This window comes from Xenopus tropicalis, chromosome 10 (genome assembly GCF_000004195.4).
Source record: "Xenopus tropicalis strain Nigerian chromosome 10, UCB_Xtro_10.0, whole genome shotgun sequence".
In the NCBI taxonomy this organism is placed as follows: domain Eukaryota; kingdom Metazoa; phylum Chordata; class Amphibia; order Anura; family Pipidae; genus Xenopus; species Xenopus tropicalis.
The window spans coordinates 51,915,484-51,940,432 of record NC_030686.2 but is presented as its reverse complement, the minus strand read 5'-3'; the positions used below and the strand labels follow the sequence as shown (position 1 = coordinate 51,940,432).

General features: G+C 55.2%; 1 protein-coding gene across 1 annotated transcript; it reads left to right on the top strand.

Moving 5' to 3' along the window:
* The first annotated feature begins 12,813 nt into the window (after positions 1–12,813).
* adap2 (ArfGAP with dual PH domains 2) lies at positions 12,814–24,004 on the top strand. The gene is made up of 11 exons (XM_031894679.1): positions 12,814–13,412; positions 16,307–16,440; positions 16,662–16,753; positions 17,058–17,137; positions 18,342–18,454; positions 18,569–18,715; positions 18,876–18,959; positions 21,071–21,133; positions 21,245–21,322; positions 22,287–22,515; positions 22,948–24,004. The coding sequence occupies exons 1-11, from the start codon at positions 13,328–13,330 to the stop codon at positions 22,980–22,982; spliced, it is 1,140 nt and encodes a 379-aa protein (XP_031750539.1). The 5' UTR covers positions 12,814–13,327; the 3' UTR covers positions 22,983–24,004.
* The last annotated feature ends 945 nt before the right edge of the window (positions 24,005–24,949 follow it).

Sequence of the window (24,949 nt, the reverse complement as noted above, 5' to 3'; positions counted from 1 at the left end):
TCACGTTACCGCCCCTTCCGCGGCATTTTGCGACACACCTCCAGTCTCTCCGGCGGGATAAGCACTGGGCACCTTCCGTGTGTCTGTGTGAGATCCTCCGCCCTCCCCCTGTCTGCACCGCCACTTCCCTTCCTCCATAGCCCATTCCTGTCAGTCATACTGCCGCCTGGGTATAGCAGCAGCTTGCTCTGAGGGGGGGCTTGTGTGCCTCTGGTACTGGGAATGCCGGGGGGGGGGCGCTTGTGTGTGCCTCTGGTACTGGGAATGCCGGGGGGGGCTTGTGTGTGCCTCTGGTACTGGGAATGCCAGGGGGGCTGTAAGGTGCCACAGACAGTCACTATTTATTGGGCTGGGGGGGGCTGTTTGTGCCTCTGGTACTGGGAATGCCAGGGGGGCTGTAAGGTGCCACAGACAGTCACTATTTATTGGGCTGGGGGGGCTGTTTGTGCCTCTGGTACTGGGAATGCCAGGGGTGCTGTAAGGTGCCACAGACAGTCACTATTTATTGGGCTGGGGGGGCTGTTTGTGCCTCTGGTACTGGGAATGCCAGGGGGGCTGTAAGGTGCCACAGACAGTCACTATTTATTGGGCTGGGGGGGCTGTTTGTGCCTCTGGTACTGGGAATGCCAGGGGGGCTGTAAGGTGCCACAGACAGTCACTATTTATTGGGCTGGGGGGGCTGTTTGTGCCTCTGGGTACTGGGAATGCCAGGGGGGCTGTAAGGTGCCACAGACAGTCACTATTTATTGGGCTGGGGGGGGCTGTTTGTGCCTCTGGTACTGGGAATGCCAGGGGGTGCTGTAAGGTGCCACAGACAGTCACTATTTATTGGGCTGGGGGGGGGCTGTTTGTGCCTCTGGGTACTGGGAATGCCAGGGGGGGGGCTGTAAGGTGCCACAGACAGTCACTATTTATTGGGCTGGGGGGCTGTTTGTGCCTCTGGGTACTGGGAATGCCAGGGGGGCTGTAAGGTACCACAGACAGTCACTATTTATTGGGCTGGGGGGGGGGGCTGTTTGTGCCTCTGGGTACTGGGAATGCCAGGGGTGCTGTAAGGTGCCACAGACAGTCACTATTTATTGGGCTGGGGGGGGCTGTTTGTGCCTCTGGGTACTGGGAATGCCAGGGGGGGGGCTGTAAGGTGCCACAGACAGTCACTATTTATTGGGCTGGGGGGGCTGTTTGTGCCTCTGGGTACTGGGAATGCCAGGGGGGCTGTAAGGTGCCACAGACAGTCACTATTTATTGGGCTGGGGGGGCTGTTTGTGCCTCTGGTACTGGGAATGCCAGGGGGGCTGTAAGGTGCCACAGACAGTCACTATTTATTGGGCTGGGGGGGGGCTGTTTGTGCCTCTGGGTACTGGGAATGCCAGGGGGGCTGTAAGGTGCCACAGACAGTCACTATTTATTGGGCTGGGGGGGCTGTTTGTGCCTCTGGTACTGGGAATGCCAGGGGGGCTGTAAGGTGCCACAGACAGTCACTATTTATTGGGCTGGGGGGGCTGTTTGTGCCTCTGGTACTGGGAATGCCAGGGGGGCTGTAAGGTGCCACAGACAGTCACTATTTATTGGGCTGGGGGGGCTGTTTGTGCCTCTGGGTACTGGGAATGCCAGGGGGGCTGTAAGGTGCCACAGACAGTCACTATTTATTGGGCTGGGGGGGGCTGTTTGTGCCTCTGGTACTGGGAATGCCAGGGGTGCTGTAAGGTGCCACAGACAGTCACTATTTATTGGGCTGGGGGGGGGCTGTTTGTGCCTCTGGGTACTGGGAATGCCAGGGGGGGGCTGTAAGGTGCCACAGACAGTCACTATTTATTGGGCTGGGGGGGCTGTTTGTGCCTCTGGGTACTGGGAATGCCAGGGGGGCTGTAAGGTACCACAGACAGTCACTATTTATTGGGCTGGGGGGGGGGCTGTTTGTGCCTCTGGGTACTGGGAATGCCAGGGGTGCTGTAAGGTGCCACAGACAGTCACTATTTATTGGGCTGGGGGGGGCTGTTTGTGCCTCTGGGTACTGGGAATGCCAGGGGGGGGGCTGTAAGGTGCCACAGACAGTCACTATTTATTGGGCTGGGGGGGGCTGTTTGTGCCTCTGGGTACTGGGAATGCCAGGGGGGCTGTAAGGTGCCACAGACAGTCACTATTTATTGGGCTGGGGGGGCTGTTTGTGCCTCTGGTACTGGGAATGCCAGGGGGGCTGTAAGGTGCCACAGACAGTCACTATTTATTGGGCTGGGGGGGGGGCTGTTTGTGCCTCTGGGTACTGGGAATGCCGGGGGGGGCTGTAAGGTGCCACAGACAGTCACTATTTATTGGGCTGGGGGGGGGCTGTTTGTGCCTCTGGGTACTGGGAATGCCGGGGGGGGGCTGTAAGGTGCCACAGACAGTCACTATTTATTGGGCTGGGGGGGGGCTGTTTGTGCCTCTGGTACTGGGAATGCCAGGGGGGCTGTAAGGTGCCACAGACAGTCACTATTTATTGGGCTGGGGGGGGGCTGTTTGTGCCTCTGGTACTGGGAATGCCAGGGGGGCTGTAAGGTGCCACAGACAGTCACTATTTATTGGGCTGGGGGGGGGCTGTTTGTGCCTCTGGGTACTGGGAATGCCAGGGGGGCTGTAAGGTGCCACAGACAGTCACTATTTATTGGGCTGGGGGGGGGGGCTGTTTGTGCCTCTGGGTACTGGGAATGCCAGGGGGGCTGTAAGGTGCCACAGACAGTCACTATTTATTGGGCTGGGGGGGGGGCTGTTTGTGCCTCTGGGTACTGGGAATGCCAGGGGGGCTGTAAGGTGCCACAGACAGTCACTATTTATTGGGCTGGGGGGGGGGGCTGTTTGTGCCTCTGGGTACTGGGAATGCCAGGGGGGCTGTAAGGTGCCACAGACAGTCACTATTTATTGGGCTGGGGGGGCTGTTTGTGCCTCTGGGTACTGGGAATGCCAGGGGGGCTGTAAGGTGCCACAGACAGTCACTATTTATTGGGCTGGGGGGGGGCTGTTTGTGCCTCTGGGTACTGGGAATGCCGGGGGGGCTGTAAGGTGCCACAGACAGTCACTATTTATTGGGCTGGGGGGGGGCTGTTTGTGCCTCTGGGTACTGGGAATGCCAGGGGGGCTGTAAGGTGCCACAGACAGTCACTATTTATTGGGCTGGGGGGGGCTGTTTGTGCCTCTGGGTACTGGGAATGCCAGGGGGGCTGTAAGGTGCCACAGACAGTCACTATTTATTGGGCTGGGGGGGGCTGTTTGTGCCTCTGGGTACTGGGAATGCCAGGGGGGCTGTAAGGTGCCACAGACAGTCACTATTTATTGGGCTGGGGGGGGCTGTTTGTGCCTCTGGGTACTGGGAATGCCGGGGGGGGGCTGTAAGGTGCCACAGACAGTCACTATTTATTGGGCTGGGGGGGGGCTGTTTGTGCCTCTGGGTACTGGGAATGCCAGGGGGGCTGTAAGGTGCCACAGACAGTTACTATTTATTGGGCTGGGGGGGCTGTTTGTGCCTCTGGGTACTGGGAATGCCAGGGGGGGCTGTAAGGTGCCACAGACAGTCACTATTTATTGGGCTGGGGGGGCTGTTTGTGCCTCTGGGTACTGGGAATGCCAGGGGGGCTGTAAGGTGCCACAGACAGTCACTATTTATTGGGCTGGGGGGGGCTGTTTGTGCCTCTGGTACTGGGAATGCCAGGGGGGCTGTAAGGTGCCACAGACAGTCACTATTTATTGGGCTGGGGGGGGGGGGGCTGTTTGTGCCTCTGGGTACTGGGAATGCCAGGGGGGCTGTAAGGTGCCACAGACAGTCACTATTTATTGGGCTGGGGGGGGGGGCTGTTTGTGCCTCTGGGTACTGGGAATGCCAGGGGGGCTGTAAGGTGCCACAGACAGTCACTATTTATTGGGCTGGGGGGGCTGTTTGTGCCTCTGGGTACTGGGAATGCCAGGGGGGCTGTAAGGTGCCACAGACAGTCACTATTTATTGGGCTGGGGGGGGCTGTTTGTGCCTCTGGGTACTGGGAATGCCGGGGGGCTGTAAGGTGCCACAGACAGTCACTATTTATTGGGCTGGGGGGGGGGCTGTTTGTGCCTCTGGGTACTGGGAATGCCAGGGGGGCTGTAAGGTGCCACAGACAGTCACTATTTATTGGGCTGGGGGGGGCTGTTTGTGCCTCTGGGTACTGGGAATGCCAGGGGGGCTGTAAGGTGCCACAGACAGTCACTATTTATTGGGCTGGGGGGGGGCTGTTTGTGCCTCTGGGTACTGGGAATGCCAGGGGGGCTGTAAGGTGCCACAGACAGTCACTATTTATTGGGCTGGGGGGGGGCTGTTTGTGCCTCTGGGTACTGGGAATGCCAGGGGGGGGCTGTAAGGTGCCACAGACAGTCACTATTTATTGGGCTGGGGGGGGGCTGTTTGTGCCTCTGGGTACTGGGAATGCCAGGGGGGCTGTAAGGTGCCACAGACAGTCACTATTTATTGGGCTGGGGGGGCTGTTTGTGCCTCTGGGTACTGGGAATGCCAGGGGGGGCTGTAAGGTGCCACAGACAGTCACTATTTATTGGGCTGGGGGGGCTGTTTGTGCCTCTGGGTACTGGGAATGCCAGGGGGGCTGTAAGGTGCCACAGACAGTCACTATTTATTGGGCTGGGGGGGGGCTGTTTGTGCCTCTGGTACTGGGAATGCCAGGGGGGCTGTAAGGTGCCACAGACAGTCACTATTTATTGGGCTGGGGGGGGGGGCTGTTTGTGCCTCTGGGTACTGGGAATGCCAGGGGGGCTGTAAGGTGCCACAGACAGTCACTATTTATTGGGCTGGGGGGGGGCTGTTTGTGCCTCTGGGTACTGGGAATGCCAGGGGGGCTGTAAGGTGCCACAGACAGTCACTATTTATTGGGCTGGGGGGGGGCTGTTTGTGCCTCTGGGTACTGGGAATGCCAGGGGGGCTGTAAGGTGCCACAGACAGTCACTATTTATTGGGCTGGGGGGGGGCTGTTTGTGCCTCTGGGTACTGGGAATGCCAGGGGGGCTGTAAGGTGCCACAGACAGTCACTATTTATTGGGCTGGGGGGGGCTGTTTGTGCCTCTGGGTACTGGGAATGCCAGGGGGGGCTGTAAGGTGCCACAGACAGTCACTATTTATTGGGGCTGGGGGGGGGGGGCTGTTTGTGCCTCTGGGTACTGGGAATGCCAGGGGGGCTGTAAGGTGCCACAGACAGTCACTATTTATTGGGCTGGGGGGGGGGCTGTTTGTGCCTCTGGGTACTGGGAATGCCGGGGGGGCTGTAAGGTGCCACAGACAGTTACTATTTATTGGGCTGGGGGGGCTGTTTGTGCCTCTGGGTACTGGGAATGCCAGGGGGGCTGTAAGGTGCCACAGACAGTCACTATTTATTGGGCTGGGGGGGGGCTGTTTGTGCCTCTGGTACTGGGAATGCCAGGGGGGCTGTAAGGTGCCACAGACAGTCACTATTTATTGGGCTGGGGGGGGGGGCTGTTTGTGCCTCTGGGTACTGGGAATGCCAGGGGGGCTGTAAGGTGCCACAGACAGTCACTATTTATTGGGCTGGGGGGGGGCTGTTTGTGCCTCTGGTACTGGGAATGCCAGGGGGGCTGTAAGGTGCCACAGACAGTCACTATTTATTGGGCTGGGGGGGGGGCTGTTTGTGCCTCTGGGTACTGGGAATGCCAGGGGGGCTGTAAGGTGCCACAGACAGTCACTATTTATTGGGCTGGGGGGGGGCTGTTTGTGCCTCTGGGTACTGGGAATGCCAGGGGGGCTGTAAGGTGCCACAGACAGTCACTATTTATTGGGCTGGGGGGGCTGTTTGTGCCTCTGGGTACTGGGAATGCCAGGGGGGCTGTAAGGTGCCACAGACAGTCACTATTTATTGGGCTGGGGGGGCTGTTTGTGCCTCTGGGTACTGGGAATGCCAGGGGGGCTGTAAGGTGCCACAGACAGTCACTATTTATTGGGCTGGGGGGGGGCTGTTTGTGCCTCTGGGTACTGGGAATGCCAGGGGGGCTGTAAGGTGCCACAGACAGTCACTATTTATTGGGCTGGGGGGGGGGCTGTTTGTGCCTCTGGGTACTGGGAATGCCAGGGGGGCTGTAAGGTGCCACAGACAGTCACTATTTATTGGGCTGGGGGGGGCTGTTTGTGCCTCTGGGTACTGGGAATGCCAGGGGGGGCTGTAAGGTGGCCACAGACAGTCACTATTTATTGGCTGGGGGGGGCTGTTTGTGCCTCTGGGTACTGGGAATGCCGGGGGGGGCTGTAAGGTGCCACAGACAGTCACTATTTATTGGGCTGGGGGGGGGCTGTTTGTGCCTCTGGGTACTGGGAATGCCAGGGGGCTGTAAGGTGCCACAGACAGTTACTATTTATTGGGCTGGGGGGGGCTGTTTGTGCCTCTGGGTACTGGGAATGCCAGGGGGGCTGTAAGGTGCCACAGACAGTCACTATTTATTGGGCTGGGGGGGGGCTGTTTGTGCCTCTGGGTACTGGGAAATGCCAGGGGGGCTGTAAGGTGCCACAGACAGTCCACTATTTATTGGGCTGGGGGGGGCTGTTTGTGCCTCTGGGTACTGGAATGCCAGGGGGGGCTGTAAGGTGCCACAGACAGTCACTATTTATTGGGCTGGGGGGGGGCTTTTGTGCCTCTGGGTAACTGGGAATGCCGGGGGCTGTAAGGTGCCACAGACAGTCACTATTTATTGGGCTGGGGGGGCTGTTTGTGCCTCTGGGTACTGGGAATGCCAGGGGGGCTGTAAGGTGCCACAGACAGTCACTATTTATTGGGCTGGGGGGGGGGCTGTTTGTGCCTCTGGGTACTGGGAATGCCAGGGGGGCTGTAAGGTGCCACAGACAGTCACTATTTATTGGGCTGGGGGGGGGCTGTTTGTGCCTCTGGTACTGGGAATGCCAGGGGGGCTGTAAGGTGCCACAGACAGTCACTATTTATTGGGCTGGGGGGGGCTGTTTGTGCCTCTGGGTACTGGGAATGCCAGGGGGGGCTGTAAGGTGCCACAGACAGTTACTATTTATTGGGCTGGGGGGGGCTGTTTGTGCCTCTGGGTACTGGGAATGCCAGGGGGGCTGTAAGGTGCCACAGACAGTCACTATTTATTGGGCTGGGGGGGGGCTGTTTGTGCCTCTGGGTACCGGGAATGCCAGGGGGGCTGTAAGGTGCCACAGACAGTCACTATTTATTGGGCTGGGGGGGGGGGGCTGTTTGTGCCTCTGGGTACTGGGAATGCCAGGGGGGCTGTAAGGTGCCACAGACAGTCACTATTTATTGGGCTGGGGGGGGGGCTGTTTGTGCCTCTGGGTACTGGGAATGCCAGGGGGGCTGTAAGGTGCCACAGACAGTCACTATTTATTGGGCTGGGGGGGGCTGTTTGTGCCTCTGGGTACTGGGAATGCCAGGGGGGCTGTAAGGTGCCACAGACAGTCACTATTTATTGGGCTGGGGGGGCTGTTTTGTGCCTCTGGGTACTGGGAATGCCAGGGGGGCTGTAAGGTGCCACAGACAGTCACTATTTATTGGGCTGGGGGGGGGGCTGTTTGTGCCTCTGGGTACTGGGAATGCCAGGGGGGCTGTAAGGTGCCACAGACAGTCACTATTTATTGGGCTGGGGGGGGCTGTTTGTGCCTCTGGTACTGGGAATGCCAGGGGGGGCTGTAAGGTGCCACAGACAGTCACTATTTATTGGGCTGGGGGGGGGCTGTTTGTGCCTCTGGGTACTGGGAATGCCAGGGGGGCTGTAAGGTGCCACAGGCAGTCACTATTTATTGGGCTGGGGGGGGGGGCTGTTTGTGCCTCTGGGTACTGGGAATGCCGGGGGGCTGTAAGGTGCCACAGACAGTTACTATTTATTGGGCTGGGGGGGGCTGTTTGTGCCTCTGGGTACTGGGAATGCCAGGGGGGCTGTAAGGTGCCACAGACAGTCACTATTTATTGGGCTGGGGGGGGCTGTTTGTGCCTCTGGTACTGGGAATGCCAGGGGGGCTGTAAGGTGCCACAGACAGTCACTATTTATTGGGCTGGGGGGGGGGGCTGTTTGTGCCTCTGGGTACTGGAATGCCAGGGGGCTGTAAGGTGCCACAGACAGTCACTATTTATTGGGCTGGGGGGGGGGCTGTTTGTGGCCTCTGGGTACTGGGAATGCCAGGGGGGCTGTAAGGTGCCACAGACAGTCACTATTTATTGGGCTGGGGGGGCTGTTTGTGCCTCTGGGTACTGGGAATGCCGGTGGGGCTGTAAGGTGCCACAGACAGTCACTATTTATTGGGCTGGGGGGGGCTGTTTGTGCCTCTGGGTACTGGGAATGCCAGGGGGGCTGTAAGGTGCCACAGACAGTCACTAATTTATTGGGCTGGGGGGGGGGCTGTTTGTGCCTCTGGGTTACTGGGAATGCCAGGGGGGCTGTAAGGTGCCACAGACAGTCACTATTTATTGGGCTGGGGGGGGGGCTGTTTGTGCCTCTGGGTACTGGGAATGCCAGGGGGGCTGTAAGGTGCCACAGACAGTCACTATTTATTGGGCTGGGGGGGGGGCTGTTTGTGCCTCTGGGTACTGGGAATGCCAGGGGGGGCTGTAAGGTGCCACAGACCAGTCACTATTTATTGGGCTGGGGGGGCTGTTTGTGCCTCTGGGTACTGGGAATGCCAGGGGGGGCTGTAAGGTGCCACAGACAGTCACTATTTATTGGGCTGGGGGGGCTGTTTGTGCCTCTGGGTACTGGGAATGCCAGGGGGGCTGTAAGGTGCCACAGACAGTCACTATTTATTGGGCTGGGGGGGCTGTTTGTTCCTCTGGGTACTGGGAATGCCAGGGGGGCTGTAAGGTGCCACAGACAGTCACTATTTATTGGGCTGGGGGGGGGCTGTTTGTGCCTCTGGGTACTGGGAATGCCAGGGGGGCTGTAAGGTGCCACAGACAGTCACTATTTATTGGGCTGGGGCTGGGGGCTGTTTGTGCCTCTGGGTACTGGGAATGCCGGGGGGCTGTAAGGTGCCACAGACAGTCACTATTTATTGGGCTGGGGGGGGCTGTTTGTGCCTCTGGGTACTGGGAATGCCAGGGGGGCTGTAAGGTGCCACAGACAGTCACTATTTATTGGGCTGGGGGGGGGGCTGTTTGTGCCTCTGGTACTGGGAATGCCAGGGGGGCTGTAAGGTGCCACAGACAGTCACTATTTATTGGGCTGGGGGGGGGGGGCTGTTTGTGCCTCTGGGTACTGGGAATGCCAGGGGGGCTGTAAGGTGCCACAGACAGTCACTATTTATTGGGCTGGGGGGGCTGTTTGCTGCCTCTGAGGTACTGGGAATGCCAGGGGGGCTGTAAGGTGCCACAGACAGTCACTATTTATTGGGCTGGGGGGGGGGCTGTTTGTGCCTCTGGGTACTGGGAATGCCAGGGGGCCTGTAAGGTGCCACAGACAGTCACTATTTATTGGGCTGGGGGGGGCCTGTTTGCGCCTCTGGGGTACTGGGAATGCCAGGGGGGCTGTAAGGTGCCACAGACAGTCACTATTTATTGGGCTGGGGGGGGGGCTGTTGTGCCTCTGGGTACTGGGAATGCCAGGGGGGCTGTAAGGTGCCACAGACAGTCACTATTTATTGGGCTGGGGGGGGGGCTGTTTGTGCCTCTGGGTACTGGGAATGCCAGGGGGGCTGTATGGTGCCACAGACAGTCACTATTTATTGGGCTGGGGGGGGGCTGTTTGTGCCTCTGGGTACTGGGAATGCCAGGGGGGATGTAAGGTGCCACAGACAGTCACTATTTATTGGGCTGGGGGGGGGGCTGTTTGTGCCTCTGGGTACTGGGAATGCCAGGGGGGATGTAAGGTGCCACAGACAGTCACTATTTATTGGGCTGGGGGGGCTGTTTGTGCCTCTGGGTACTGGGAATGCCAGGGGGGCTGTAAGGTGCCACAGACAGTCACTATTTATTGGGCTGGGGGGGCTGTTTGTGCCTCTGGGTACTGGGAATGCCAGGGGGGCTGTAAGGTGCCACAGACAGTCACTATTTATTGGGCTGGGGGGGGCTGTTTGTGCCTCTGGGGTACTGGGAATGCCAGGGGGGCTGTAAGGTGCCACAGACAGTCACTATTTATTGGGCTGGGGGGGGGGGCTGTTTGTGCCTCTGGTACTGGGAATGCCAGGGGGGCTGTAAGGTGCCACAGACAGTCCACTATTTATTGGGCTGGGGGGGGCTGTTTGTGCCTCTGGGTACTGGGAATGCCAGGGGGGCTGTAAGGTGCCACAGACAGTCACTATTTATTGGGCTGGGGGGGGGCTGTTTGTGCCTCTGGGTACTGGGAATGCCAGGGGGGCTGTAAGGTGCCACAGACAGTCACTATTTATTGGGCTGGGGGGGCTGTTTGTGCCTCTGGTACTGGGAATGCCAGGGGGGCTGTAAGGTGCCACAGACAGTCACTATTTATTGGGCTGGGGGGTTGTTTGTGCCTCTGGGTACTGGGAATGCCAGGGGGCTGTAAGGTGCCACAGACAGTCACTATTTATTGGGCTGGGGGGGCTGTTTGTGCCTCTGGGTACTGGGAATGCCAGGGGGGCTGTAAGGTGCCACAGACAGTCACTATTTATTGGGCTGGGGGGTTGTTTGTGCCTCTGGGTACTGGAATGCCAGGGGGGCTGTAAGGTGCCACAGACAGTCACTATTTATTGGGCTGGGGGGGGGCTGTTTGTGCCTCTCGGTACTGGGAATGCCAGGGGGGCTGTAAGGTGCCACAGACAGTCACTATTTATTGGGCTGGGGGGCTGTTTGTGCCTCTGGGTACTGGGAATGCCGGGGGGGCTGTAAGGTGCCACAGACAGTCACTATTTATTGGGCTGGGGGGGCTGTTTGTGCCTCTGGGTACTGGGAATGCCAGGGGGGCTGTAAGGTGCCACAGACAGTCACTATTTATTGGGCTGGGGGGGGGCTGTTTGTGCCTCTGGGTACTGGGAATGCCAGGGGGGCTGTAAGGTGCCACAGACAGTCACTATTTATTGGGCTGGGGGGCTGTTTGTGCCTCTGGGTACTGGGAATGCCAGGGGGGCTGTAAGGTGCCACAGACAGTCACTATTTATTGGGCTGGGGGGGGCTGTTTGTGCCTCTGGGTACTGGGAATGCCAGGGGGGCTGTAAGGTGCCACAGACAGTCACTATTTATTGGGCTGGGGGGTTGTTTGTGCCTCTGGGTACTGGGAATGCCAGGGGGGCTGTAAGGTGCCACAGACAGTCACTATTTATTGGGCTGGGGGGGCTGTTTGTGCCTCTGGGTACTGGGAATGCCAGGGGGGCTGTAAGGTGCCACAGACAGTCACTATTTATTGGGCTGGGGGGGCTGTTTGTGCCTCTGGGTACTGGGAATGCCAGGGGGGCTGTAAGGTGCCACAGACAGTCACTATTTATTGGGCTGGGGGGGGCTGTTTGTGCCTCTGGGTACTGGGAATGCCAGGGGGGCTGCTGTAAGGTGCCACAGACAGTCACTATTTATTGGGCTGGGGGGGGGGGCTGTTTGTGCCTCTGGGTACTGGGAATGCCAGGGGGGGCTGTAAGGTGCCACAGACAGTCACTATTTATTGGGCTGGGGGGCTGTTTGTGCCTCTGGGTACTGGGAATGCCAGGGGGGCTGTAGGTGCCACAGACAGTCACTATTTATTGGGCTGGGGGGGGGGCTGTTTGTGCCTCTGGGTACTGGGAATGCCAGGGGGGCTGTAAGGTGCCACAGACAGTCACTATTTATTGGGCTGGGGGGGCTGTTTGTGCCTCTGGGTACTGGGAATGCCAGGGGGGCTGTAAGGTGCCACAGACAGTCACTATTTATTGGGCTGGGGGGGGCTGTTTGTGCCTCTGGGTACTGGGAATGCCAGGGGGGCTGTAAGGTGCCACAGACAGTCACTATTTATTGGGCTGGGGGGGGGCTGTTTGTGCCTCTGGGTACTGGGAATGCCAGGGGGCTGTAAGGTGCCACAGACAGTCACTATTTATTGGGCTGGGGGGGCTGTTTGTGCCTCTGGGTACTGGGAATGCCAGGGGGGCTGTAAGGTGCCACAGACAGTCACTATTTTTTGGGCTGGGGGGGTGCTTTTTTTGTCTCTGGGTACTGGGAGTGACAGACAGGGGGGGCAGGAGGCGCCAGTCAGTAAGTGACACCGGGAGTCACAATGTGACCTAGAAAAAAGGGAAATTGCACAAACGTACTGAGACTGCCCCCCCCCCCCCGGGAGGAGTTTAGGCCAGAGGGAAAAACAGAATTTAGCAACTTCTTTATCACAAGTCAGTGCGACTCCCGACTACTGCCCAGCTCCCAGGGAGGGCAACTAGCAGGCAGCACAGCTCCCAGGGAGGGCAACTAGCAGGCAGCACAGCTCCCAGGGAGGGCAACTAGCAGGCAGCACAGCTCCCAGGGAGGGCAACTAGCAGGTAGCAGAGCTCCCAGGGGGGGCAACTAGCAGGCAGCAGAACTCCCAGGGAGGGCAAGTAGCAGGCAGCAGAGCTCCAGGGCAGGTAGCAGGCAGCAGAGCTCCCAGGCAGGGCAAGTAGCAGGCAGCAGAGCTGCCAGGCAGGGCAAGTAGCAGGCAGCAGAGCTCCCAGGCAGGGCAAGTAGCAGGCAGCAGAGCTGCCAGGCAGGGCAAGTAGCAGGCAGCAGAGCTGCCAGGCAGGGCAAGTAGCAGGCAGCAGAGCTGCCAGGCAGGGCAAGTAGCAGGCAGCAGAGCTGCCAGGCAGGGCAAGTAGCAGGCAGCAGAGCTGCCAGGCAGGGCAAGTAGCAGGCAGCAGAGCTGCCAGGCAGGGCAAGTAGCAGGCAGCAGAGCTGCCAGGCAGGGCAAGTAGCAGGCAGCAGAGCTCCCAGGCAGGGCAAGTAGCAGGCAGCAGAGCTCCCAGGCAGGGCAAGTAGCAGGCAGCAGAGCTCCCAGGCAGGGCAAGTAGCAGGCAGCAGAGCTCCCAGGCAGGGCAAGTAGCAGGCAGCAGAGCTCCCAGGCAGGGCAAGTAGCAGGCAGCAGAGCTCCCAGGCAGGGCAAGTAGCAGGCAGCAGAGCTCCCAGGCAGGGCAAGTAGCAGGCAGCAGAGCTGCCAGGCAGGGCAAGTAGCAGGCAGCAGAGCTCCCAGGCAGGGCAAGTAGCAGGCAGCAGAGCTGCCAGGCAGGGCAAGTAGCAGGCAGCAAAGCTGCCAGGCAGGGCAAGTAGCAGGCAGCAGAGCTCCCAGGCAGGGCAAGTAGCTTGATTAAGGGGACTGAACACTTTCAGGCTTTTGGGGGGCTGGAAGCAGAGAGTATCTGCACCCCACTGCAGCTGTACTAGGATGGGCAGGAATCTGATGTGAGACAATGGTGAATAGAGAGAGGAATAACCGACTGTTGGACACCCTGAAGCTGCCCGGGAATTCCCAGTGTGCGGATTGTGGGCTGCCAGGTAAGGAATGTCTTTAACCATTTCACTGACAGCCTGGGGGTCTGGCCGGCCAAGTGCCTGTGTGCTGTGCCCGTGCCTGTGTGCCCGTGCCTCTGTTCCTGTGCCCATGCCTGTGTGCCCGTGCCTCTGTGCCCGTTCCTCTCCCCTCACACAGCATGAATGCAATGTACCACAGTGAGTGCCAACCCCACGCGCAGTTATGCTCCGGGAATTGTGGGAGGCGACGCTGCATTGGGGCACAAGGCATCTGGGAGTTTCATTGTTCCCGTGTTAGTAAATGAGCCCCGCGGCACTTGGTTAATGTCTCCCTATAAGTGATGTTTGTCCCCAGTCCCCTCCCCACGTGCGTTTCTTCCCCAATAATGCACTGATATCAGCAGAAATGGCTTCCTGTGCCGCTTCCTCTCTCCCCGTGACTCCTTTCCCAGGGTCTGTGTGAGATTGGCATTGCCAGGGGGCACAGGCCTCCTGCCCTCAGGTTCCATGTGAGTGTTATAGTTGCACAGGATCCGACCAGCTGCTGCAGGGGTCCGGCCTTAGACCTGTGCAGCCTTCCCCTTTCCCAGAAGCCTCAGCTCCATATTATAGGATGGAACCAGGATTCTCCTATTCCTGTGACTAATGTACCCCCCCCCCCGGGTCCAGTATGTATATATATATATATACTCATTAACTGTGACTGCTGTGGGCTAGGGCAGAGTCCATGTGTTTGTGCCGACTGTCAGTGGGGCATTTATATTACAGCAGCAGGGTATCTTGGCTTTACTCTCATCTTATACAGTCCCCCAACCCTGCCAGCGATTGCTCCACTTCCTGTGCGCTGCTCTGAGCTTCCCCCTTACAGGACTGGGGCATTTGTGCAGGGGAAACCAGCGCAGAAATAGAACAGGAAACTGCTGATGGGACAGAAAGGGGAAAAACTCTCATATTGCACAAGAGCAACATCATCCCAGTGTCAGTCTGTCCCCCGACTGCTCCGACACCCCACCCTGGCACCCCCTCCCATATGTATAAATACAAATATACAGAGAAGGAATGTTCTGGGCACACAATAAGCTGTACCCCCATACTGTACTGTCTAAGGGAAACACTATGGCACCCCCTACCCATATGTATAAATACAAATATACAGAGAAGGAATGTTCTGGGCACACAATAAGCTGTACCCCCATACTGTACTGTCTAAGGGAAACACTATGGCACCCCCTACCCATATGTATAAATACAAATATACAGAGAGGGAATGTTCTGGGCACACAATAAGCTGTACCCCCATACTGTACTGTCTAAGGGAAACACTATGGCACCCCCTACCCATATGTATAAATACAAATATACAGAGAAGGAATGTTCTGGGCACACAATAAGCTGTACCCCCATACTGTACTGTCTAAGGGAAACACTATGGCACCTCCCTCCCATATGTATAAATACAAATATACAGAGAGGGAATGTTCTGGGCACACAATAAGCTGTACCCCCATACTGTACTGTCTAAGGGAAACACTATGGCACCTCCCTCCCATATGTATAAATACAAATATACAGAGAGGGAATGTTCTGGGCACACAATAAGCTGTACCCCCATACTGTACTGTCTAAGGGAAACACTATGGCACCCCCTACCCATATGTATAAATACAAATATACAGAGAGGGAATGTTCTGGGCACACAATAAGCTGTACCCCCATACTGTACTGTCTAAGGGAAACACTATGGCACCCCCTACCCATATGTATAAATACAAATATACAGAGAGGGAATGTTCTGGGCACACAATAAGCTGTACCCCCATACTGTACTGTCTAAGGGAAACACTATGGCACCCCCTACCCATATGTATAAATACAAATATACAGAGAGGGAATGTTCTGGGCACACAATAAGCTGTACCCCCATACTGTACTGTCTAAGGGAAACACTATGGCACCCCCTACCCATATGTATAAATACAAATATACAGAGAGGGAATGTTCTGGGCACACAATAAGCTGTACCCCCATACTGTACTGTCTAAGGGAAACACTATGGCACCCCCTACCCATATGTATAAATACAAATATACAGAGAGGGAATGTTCTGGGCACACAATAAGCTGTATCCCCATACTGTACTGTCTAAGGGAAACACTATGGCACCCCCTACCCATATGTATAAATACAAATATACAGAGAGGGAATGTTCTGGGCACACAATAAGCTGTACCCCCATACTGTACTGTCTAAGGGAAACACTATGGCACCCCCTACCCATATGTATAAATACAAATATACAGAGAGGGAATGTTCTGGGCACACAATAAGCTGTACCCCCATACTGTACTGTCTAAGGGAAACACTATGGCACCCCCTACCCATATGTATAAATACAAATATACAGAGAAGGAATGTTCTGGGCACACAATAAGCTGTATCCCCATACTGTACTGTCTAAGGGAAACACTATGGCACCTCCTACCCATATGTATAAATACAAATATACAGAGAAGGAATGTTCTGGGCACACAATAAGCTGTACCCCCATACTGTACTGTCTAAGGGAAACACTATGGCACCCCCTACCCATATGTATAAATACAAATATACAGAGAGGGAATGTTCTGGGCACACAATAAGCTGTACCCCCATACTGTACTGTCTAAGGGAAACACTATGGCACCCCCTACCCATATGTATAAATACAAATATACAGAGAGGGAATGTTCTGGGCACACAATAAGCTGTACCCCCATACTGTACTGTCTAAGGGAAACACTATGGCACCCCCTACCCATATGTATAAATACAAATATACAGAGAAGGAATGCTCTGGGCACACAGTAACCTATATTCTTATGCTAAGAGCCACTCAATATCCTAGAAATGACCTGACCAATCTTTTCCCTTATTCTCAGATCCTGATTGGGCCTCGTGCAAAGTGGGAGTGTTCATTTGCTTGCAGTGCTCAGGGGTGCACCGCAGTTTCACGGAGAGTGGGAAAGTCAAGTCGATACAGTTGGATAACTGGGAAGACGAGCGCCTGGTGCAGGTAACGCGGGGCGCGGTTTGAGGGTCGGATTGGGATATTTTCACTTTGGGGGGGATATTTCAGTTTTCCCGTAGCTTAGATGGGAATGGATTGCAAGCTCTTCCTACTGAGACCAGTTTATGTTACTGGTCTGGCACCTGATGAAGTGGGTGGGTGCAGTTGCTATGGTTACAGTAGGAAATGGGGGTGGGTCTGTTCCCTGACCTGTTTTCTCATTGCAGTTCATGAGAAGAAATGGAAACCTGGAGGCAAAGAGGAAATATGAAGCTTTTGTCCCTCCGTTCTACTATCGGCCCCGCGCCGGCGACTGCGAGTGAGTCCAGCTCCGCCCACTATTGCATGTAGGGGGGGCTTATATCTATAGGGGACGCGGGCCCCATGGCCGCTGGGGGCCAGTGACACATTAATAATCATTTCCAGTTTGTCTTTATGGGAAATCCAGTCCCCCCGTCCCTGAATTTAGGGGGGGCCTGAGTGACCCTTTACCATCTAGTCACCCCACTAGGGACAGCAGCCATATGGTTATAGGTACCTTGGGGCTGTTTGGGGCAGAGGGGGTTCCATAGGGGAGAGCGCAGCACTGCAGTAAGTCACGGTGCTTTTATCTTTATTCTCAGCGTATTAAAGGAACAGTGGATTCGCTCTAAGTACCAGCGGGAGGAATTTATGTCCAATACAGAGGCTTCCTACACTACAGGTAAATCACCCCAATACCCCCATCCAGGCACCCCTGCACCCTCACAGGCTGCTCCGGCCAGCAGTGCTGCGCTCCTGAGAGTCACCCCCACACTCAGGGTATCAATGTGCCAGTGGGGTAACTGAGCAAAGACTTGGCACTGAGGTTATCAATGTGCATATATAGGGGTGCCAGTGGGGTAACTGAGCAAAGACTTGGCACTGAGGGTATCAATGTGCATATATAGGGGTGCCAGTGGGGTAACTGAGCAAAGACTTGGCACTGAGGTTATCAATGTGTCAATGTAACAATGTACCTGTTGGACTGAGCCTGGCACTGAGGGGGGCTCTTTCTCTTTGGGGTGTCAATGTAACAATGTAGGGGTACCTGTTGGACTGAGCCCGGCACTGAGGGGGTCTCCTTTCCCTTTGGGGTGTCAGTGTAACAATGTAGGGGTACCTGTTGGACTGAGCCCGGCACTGAGGGGGTCTCCTTTCCCTTTGGGGTGTCAGTGTAACAATGTAGGGGTACCTGTTGGACTGAGCCCGGCACTGAGGGGGTCTCCTTTCCCTTTGGGGTGTCAGTGTAACAATGTAGGGGTACCTGTTGGACTGAGCCCGGCACTGAGGGGGTCTCCTTTCCCTTTGGGGTGTCAGTGTAACAATGTAGGGGTACCTGTTGGACTGAGCCCGGCACTGAGGGGGTCTCCTTTCCCTTTGGGGTGTCAGTGTAACAATGTAGGGGTACCTGTTGGACTGAGCCCGGCACTGAGGGGGGCTCCTTTCCCTTTGGGGTGTCAGTGTAACAATGTAGGGGTACCTGTTGGACTGAGCCCGGCACTGAGTTGGTCTCCTTTCCCTTTGGGGTGTCAGTGTAACAATGTAGGGGTACCTGTTGGACTGAGCCCGGCACTGAGGGGGTCTCCTTTCCCTTTGGGGTGTCAGTGTAACAATGTAGGGGTACCTGTTGGACTGAGCCCGGCACTGAGGGGGGCTCCTTTCCCTTTGGGGTGTCAGTGTAACAATGTAGGGGTACCTGTTGGACTGAGCCTGGCACTGAGGGGGGCTCCTTTCTCTTTGGGGTGTCAGTGTAACAATGTAGGGGTACCTGTTGGACTGAGCCTGGCACTGAGGGGGGCTCCTTTCTCTTTGGGGTGTCAGTGTAACAATGTAGGGGTACCTGTTTGACTGAGCCTGGCACTGAAGGGGGCTCTTTCTCCCCGCAGCCCCCCGGGAAGGCTTCCTGTACAAACGGGGAAGAGACAGCAAAGGGTTCCAGGAGAGAAGATTTGTCCTGTGTAGAAGTGAGGGGCTGCTGAAATATTACACTAAGGACAATGTGAGTAATTCCTGCCCCCCCCCCCCCCATGGGAATGTCTGGGTAATGAGAATCCCATATGTATAATGGTGGAGGCAATCGGGTGCTGGGCCCCTCATTGTGTTTTTGCTTCAGGGCAAGGGCCCAAAGGGGACAATCCCCATCCAGAGCCTGAATGTCACGTTCCAGGGGGAGAAGATCGGCCACCAACACGGCCTGGAGATCACATACGTGAGGGACGGACAGACCCGGAATATCTTTGTTTATCACGAGAGCGGAGAGGTGAGAGGGGCTGCGGGTACTGGGGGAAATGAGTGGGTAACAGCCTGGCACGGTAGGTCCTGCGGGGGGAGAGTTCCCTCCCTGGAGTGGCCCTACTGGCACCAATGGCCCCAGGCCTTTTAGCAATGGGGAAATACAGGGTTATTCTGTGTCTCTATAGGAAATAGTGGCCTGGTACAACTGCCTGCGTGCAGCTCGCTTCCATTACCTGAGGGCCACCTACCCACAAGCCTCAGAGGCAGAGGTAAGCACTGCTCATTTATCTGCATTACATATCCTGCTTTGGGCCCCGGGAATTACCCCTGAGTGAGCAACGTCAGGGTAAAAATATCAGCTCTACGGGCCCCTCAGCTCAACCCAAGCACATTCCTCCCTGCACACCAGGAAACAAACCTGTAATTCCCTCCACTGACAAACCTGTTTCCCAGCAAAACCAGTTCCTCACCACTTCCAAGAAACAGCCCACAAGTATCACTTCAGGGTGCAGCTTATTGTGTGCCCAGAGCATTCCTTCTCTGTATATTTGTATTTATACATATGGGTAGGGGGTGCCATAGTGTTTCCCTTAGACAGTACAGTATGGGGGTACAGCTTATTGTGTGCCCAGAGCATTCCTTCTCTGTATATTTGTATTTATACATATGGGTAGGGGGTGCCATAGTGTTTCCCTTAGACAGTACAGTATGGGGGTACAGCTTATTGTGTGCCCAGAACATTCCTTCTCTGTATATTTGTATTTATACATATGGGTAGGAGGTGCCATAGTGTTTCCCTTAGACAGTACAGTATGGGGGTACAGCTTATTGTGTGCCCAGAACATTCCCTCTCTGTATATTTGTATTTATACATATGGGTAGGAGGTGCCATAGTGTTTCCCTTAGACAGTACAGTATGGGGGTACAGCTTATTGTGTGCCCAGAGCATTCCATCTCTGTATATTTGTATTTATACATATGGGTAGGAGGTGCCATAGTGTTTCCCTTAGACAGTACAGTATGGGGGTACAGCTTATTGTGTGCCCAGAGCATTCCATCTCTGTATATTTGTATTTATACATATGGGTAGGAGGTGCCATAGTGTTTCCCTTAGACAGTACAGTATGGGGGTACAGCTTATTGTGTGCCCAGAGCATTCCATCTCTGTATATTTGTATTTATACATATTGGTAGGGGGTGCCATAGTGTTTCCCTTAGACAGTACAGTATGGGGGTACAGCTTATTGTGTGCCCAGAGCATTCCTTCTCTGTATATTTGTATTTATACATATGGGTAGGGGGTGCCATAGTGTTTCCCACAGACAGTACAGTATGGGGGTACAGCTTATTGTGTGCCCAGAACATTCCTTCTCTGTATATTTGTATTTATACATATGGGTAGGGGGTGCCATAGTGTTTCCCTTAGACAGTACAGTATGGGGGTACAGCTTATTGTGTGCCCAGAACATTCCTTCTCTGTATATTTGTATTTATACATATGGGTAGGGGGTGCCATAGTGTTTCCCTTAGACAGTACAGTATGGGGGTACAGCTTATTGTGTGCCCAGAACATTCCCTCTCTGTATATTTGTATTTATACATATGGGTAGGGGGTGCCATAGTGTTTCCCTTAGACAGTACAGTATGGGGGTACAGCTTATTGTGTGCCCAGAACATTCCTTCTCTGTATATTTGTATTTATACATATGGGTAGGGGGTGCCATAGTGTTTCCCTTAGACAGTACAGTATGGGGGTACAGCTTATTGTGTGCCCAGAACATTCCCTCTCTGTATATTTGTATTTATACATATGGGTAGGGGGTGCCATAGTGTTTCCCTTAGACAGTACAGTATGGGGGTACAGCTTATTGTGTGCCCAGAACATTCCCTCTCTGTATATTTGTATTTATACATATGGGTAGGGGTGCCATAGTGTTTCCCTTAGACAGTACAGTATGGGGGTACAGCTTATTGTGTGCCCAGAACATTCCCTCTCTGTATATTTGTATTTATACATATGGGTAGGGGGTGCCATAGTGTTTCCCTTAGACAGTACAGTATGGGGGTACAGCTTATTGTGTGCCCAGAACATTCCTTCTCTGTATATTTGTATTTATACATATGGGTAGGAGGTGCCATAGTGTTTCCCTTAGACAGTACAGTATGGGGGTACAGCTTATTGTGTGCCCAGAACATTCCTTCTCTGTATATTTGTATTTATACATATGGGTAGGGGGTGCCATAGTGTTTCCCTTAGACAGTACAGTAGAAGGACACAGCGGGTGGGAGGGCACAGAGGGTGGGTGGGAGGTGCCCCCCTGTATATGAGGTGCCCCCCAATGTGCCAGACAATGATACTGAGATGTTCCTGTGTATTTAGCTGATACCCAAGATCACCAGGAATTACAGTAAAGTTGGATACATGGAGAAAACTGGCCCCAAGGTAAGTGCCTTTATCTGTCCATCTGTGGCCCCAAGGGGGTGGGCACTTACAGAGCGGCTGGGCCTGGATTGGCTCTTTATTATTCAATCTCTGTTTCTGTGACTCCCAAAGCAAAAAGAAGCCTTTAAGAAGCGATGGTTCAACCTGGATTCAGGGGGAAGAAAACTTCTTTATTATAAGAATCCTCTGGTAAGTGCCAAGCAGGGCTCCCTGGGTGATATGTGGGGGTGCTCCCTGGGTGATATGTGGGGGTGCTCCCTGGGTGATATGTGGGGGTGCTCCCTGGGTGATATGTGGGGGTGCTCCCTGGGTGATATGTGGGGGGGCTCCCTGGGTGATATGTGGGGGGGCTCCCTGGGTGATATGTGGGGGTGCTCCCTGGGTGATATGTGGGGGGGCTCCCTGGGTGATATGTGGGGGGGCTCCCTGGGTGATATGTGGGGGGGCTCCCTGGGTGATATGTGGGGGTGCTCCCTGGGGGATGTGTGCAGGGGGGGCTCCCTGAGTGATATGTGGGGGTGCTCCCTGGGGGATGTGTGCAGGGGGGGCTCCCTGAGTGATATGTGGGGGTGCTCCCTGGGGGATGTGTGCAGGGGGGTGCTCCCTGGGGGATATGTGCAGGAGGGTGCTTCCTGGGGGATGTGTGCAGGAGTGTGCTTTCTGGGGGATGTGTGCAGGGGGGTGCTCCCTGGGGGATATGTGCAGGAGGGTGCTTCCTGGGGGATGTGTGCAGGGGGGTGCTCCCTGGGGGATATGTGCAGGAGGGTGCTTCCTGGGGGATGTGTGCAGGGGGGTGCTCCCTGGGGGATGTGTGCAGGGGGGTGCTCCCTGGGGGATGTGTGCAGGGGGGTGCTCCCTGGGGGATGTGTGCAGGGGGGTGCTCCCTGGGGGATGTGTGCAGGGGGGTGCTCCCTGGGGGATGTGTGCAGGGGGGTGCTCCCTGGGGGATGTGTGCAGGGGGGTGCTCCCTGGGGGATGTGTGCAGGGGGGTGCTCCCTGGGGGATGTGTGCAGGGGGGGGCTCCCTGAGTGATATGTGGGGGTGCTCCCTGGGGGATGTGTGCAGGGGGGGTGCTCCCTGGGGGATGTGTGCAGGGGGGGTGCTCCCTGGGTGATTTAGAGAGCCATATTCACAGTTATTTCTTATTTCCCAGGATGCCTTTGAGAAGGGTGGAGTCTTTATTGGAAGTAAGGAGCGAGGATATGCAGTCCGAGATGGTTTGCCCCAAGGGATGAAGGGAAACAATTGGGATTGTGGGATTATTATCCAGACCCCAGCGAGAGAGTTTGTCTTGACTTGTGAAAATGTGAAAGAGCAGAGGGAGTGGCTAGAGGCACTTAGAGATGTTATATCTCGGCCAATGACAAGAGAGGAAATTATGGGTAAGATTGTACGAACCTCTCTGTATTTCAAGGGGGCTGATTTACATGGCTGCTGTCTTCACCTATTCATCATCTTGCCCTACTGCCTCCATCTTGCCCTACTGTCTCCATCTTGCCCTACTGCCTCCATCTTGCCCTACTGCCTCCATCTTGCCCTACTGCCTCCATCTTGCCCTACTGCCTCCATCTTGCCCTACTGTCTCCATCTAGCCCTACTGCCTCCATCTTGCCCTACTGCCTCCATCTTGCCCTACTGGCTCCATCTTGCCCTACTGGCTCCATCTTGCCCTACTGGCTCCCTCTCGCCCTTTAAATGTCTCACCTAGATGTGCTGTTGTGCAGAGCCCTTACTATTTGTTCCTGGGGGGTAAGATAAGGGGCAATGAGACTTGCGCCATGTTTCAGAGAGGGGTGTTCCATTCAATCCTACAGAAGAGGCCGGTTTCAGGAGAAAGCGCCCCAAATAACAGCGGCATGCTGGGAGAGGAGGAGGAGGAAGTGCCCCAAATAACAGCGGCATGCTGGGAGAGGAGGAGGAGGAGGAAGTGCCCCAAATAACAGCAGCATGCTGGGAGAGGAAGAGGAGGAGGAAGCGCCCCAAATAACAGCGGCATGCTGGGAGAGGAGGAGGAAGTGCCCCAAATAACAGCGGCATGCTGGGAGAGGAAGAGGAGGAGGAAGCGCCCTAAATAACAGCGGCATGCTGGGAGAGGAGGAAGCGCCCCAAATAACAGCGGCATGCTGGGAGAGGAGGAGGAAGTGCCCTAAATAACAGCGGCATGCTGGGAGAGAAGGAGGAAGTGCCCCAAATAACAGCGGCATGCTGGGAGAGGAGAAGGAAGTGCCCCAAATAACAGCGGCATGCTGGGAGAGGAAGAGGAGGAGGAAGTGCCCCAAATAACAGCGGCATGCTGGGAGAGAAGGAGGAAGTGCCCCAAATAACAGCGGCATGCTGGGAGAGGAGAAGGAAGTGCCCCAAATAACAGCGGCATGCTGGGAGAGGAAGAGGAGGAGGAAGTGCCCCAAATAACAGCGGCATGCTGGGAGAGGAGGAGGAGGAAGTGCCCCAAATAACAGCGGCATGCTGGGAGAGGAAGAGGAGGAAGCGTAACAGCTTGGACTGAATGGACTTGCTCTTTGTTACAAGATGTCTGTGTGTTGGGACTGGCCCTGTCCCCTGTATGAAGCCATTTATGGGCCTGGGGTGTCCTTAACTAGTAGTTAGGCAGGTTATATATAGGCATTATGGTTGAACTTGATGGACGTATGTCTTTTTTCAACCCAACTTACTATGTTACTATGTTACTATTGGGCTGGGAGGGATCCCCCCTCAGTTTCGCACATAACTGGATCTGTTACTCAGGGGCTGAGCCCCCCGTCACCTCATCATGAGAAGCGACTCCGTCATTTGATTTCCAAACAAGATGGTTTTGAACATAATGAGTATTTCTGTATTTTCTACATGATATAAATACGGCTGAGATAGAGACTGCTGTGTATTATGGGTATCAAGCAGGAGGGTTTAGCGGCAGCATGAGTCATAAGGGAGCCCCCCAGCATGTTGGATAGGGTGCCCCTTCCTATATAACTTGATTTATTGGCTTCCAAAACTTTCCCTCCTGTCTGCACTCTTCCCTCTACCCAAACACGGCCGAGCCCCCCCCAGCGAGCAACCACTAGGGGCAGGGCTTGTGGGTTGGGAAAGGCTCCCTGTAATAACCCGTTAATAACCACTAGGGGGAGAACCAAAGGGGATAAACCAGGCTGAACAGCCAGGAAGGGGTGGTGCTTGTCAGTCAGGAAAGGCTCCCTGTAATAACCAGTTAATAACCACTAGGGGGAGAACCAAAGGGAATAAACCAGGCTGAACAGCCAGGAAGGGGTGGTGCTTGTCAGTCAGGAAAGGCTCCCTGTAATAACCAGTTAATAACCACTAGGGGGAGAACCAAAGGGAATAAACCAGGCTGAACAGCCAGGAAGGGGTGGTGCTTGTCAGTCAGGAAAGGCTCCCTGTAATAACCAGTTAATAACCACTAGGGGGAGAACCAAAGGGAATAAACCAGGCTGAACAGCCAGGAAGGGTAGGTGCTTGTCAGTCAGGAAAGGCTCCCTGTAATAACCAGTTAATAACCACTAGGGGGAGAACCAAAGGGGATAAACCAGGCTGAACAGCCAGGAAGGGTAGGTGCTTGTCAGTCAGGAAAGGCTCCCTGTAATAACCAGTTAATAACCACTAGGGGGAGAACCAAAGGGGATAAACCAGGCTGAAGAGTCAGGAAGGGGCGGTGCTTGTCAGTCAGGAAAGGCTCCCTGTAATAACCAGTTAATAACCACTAGGGGGAGAACCAAAGGGAATAAACCAGGCTGAAGAGTCAGGAAGGGGCGGGACTTGTGGGTCGGGAAAGGCTACCTGTAATAACCAGTTAATAACCAC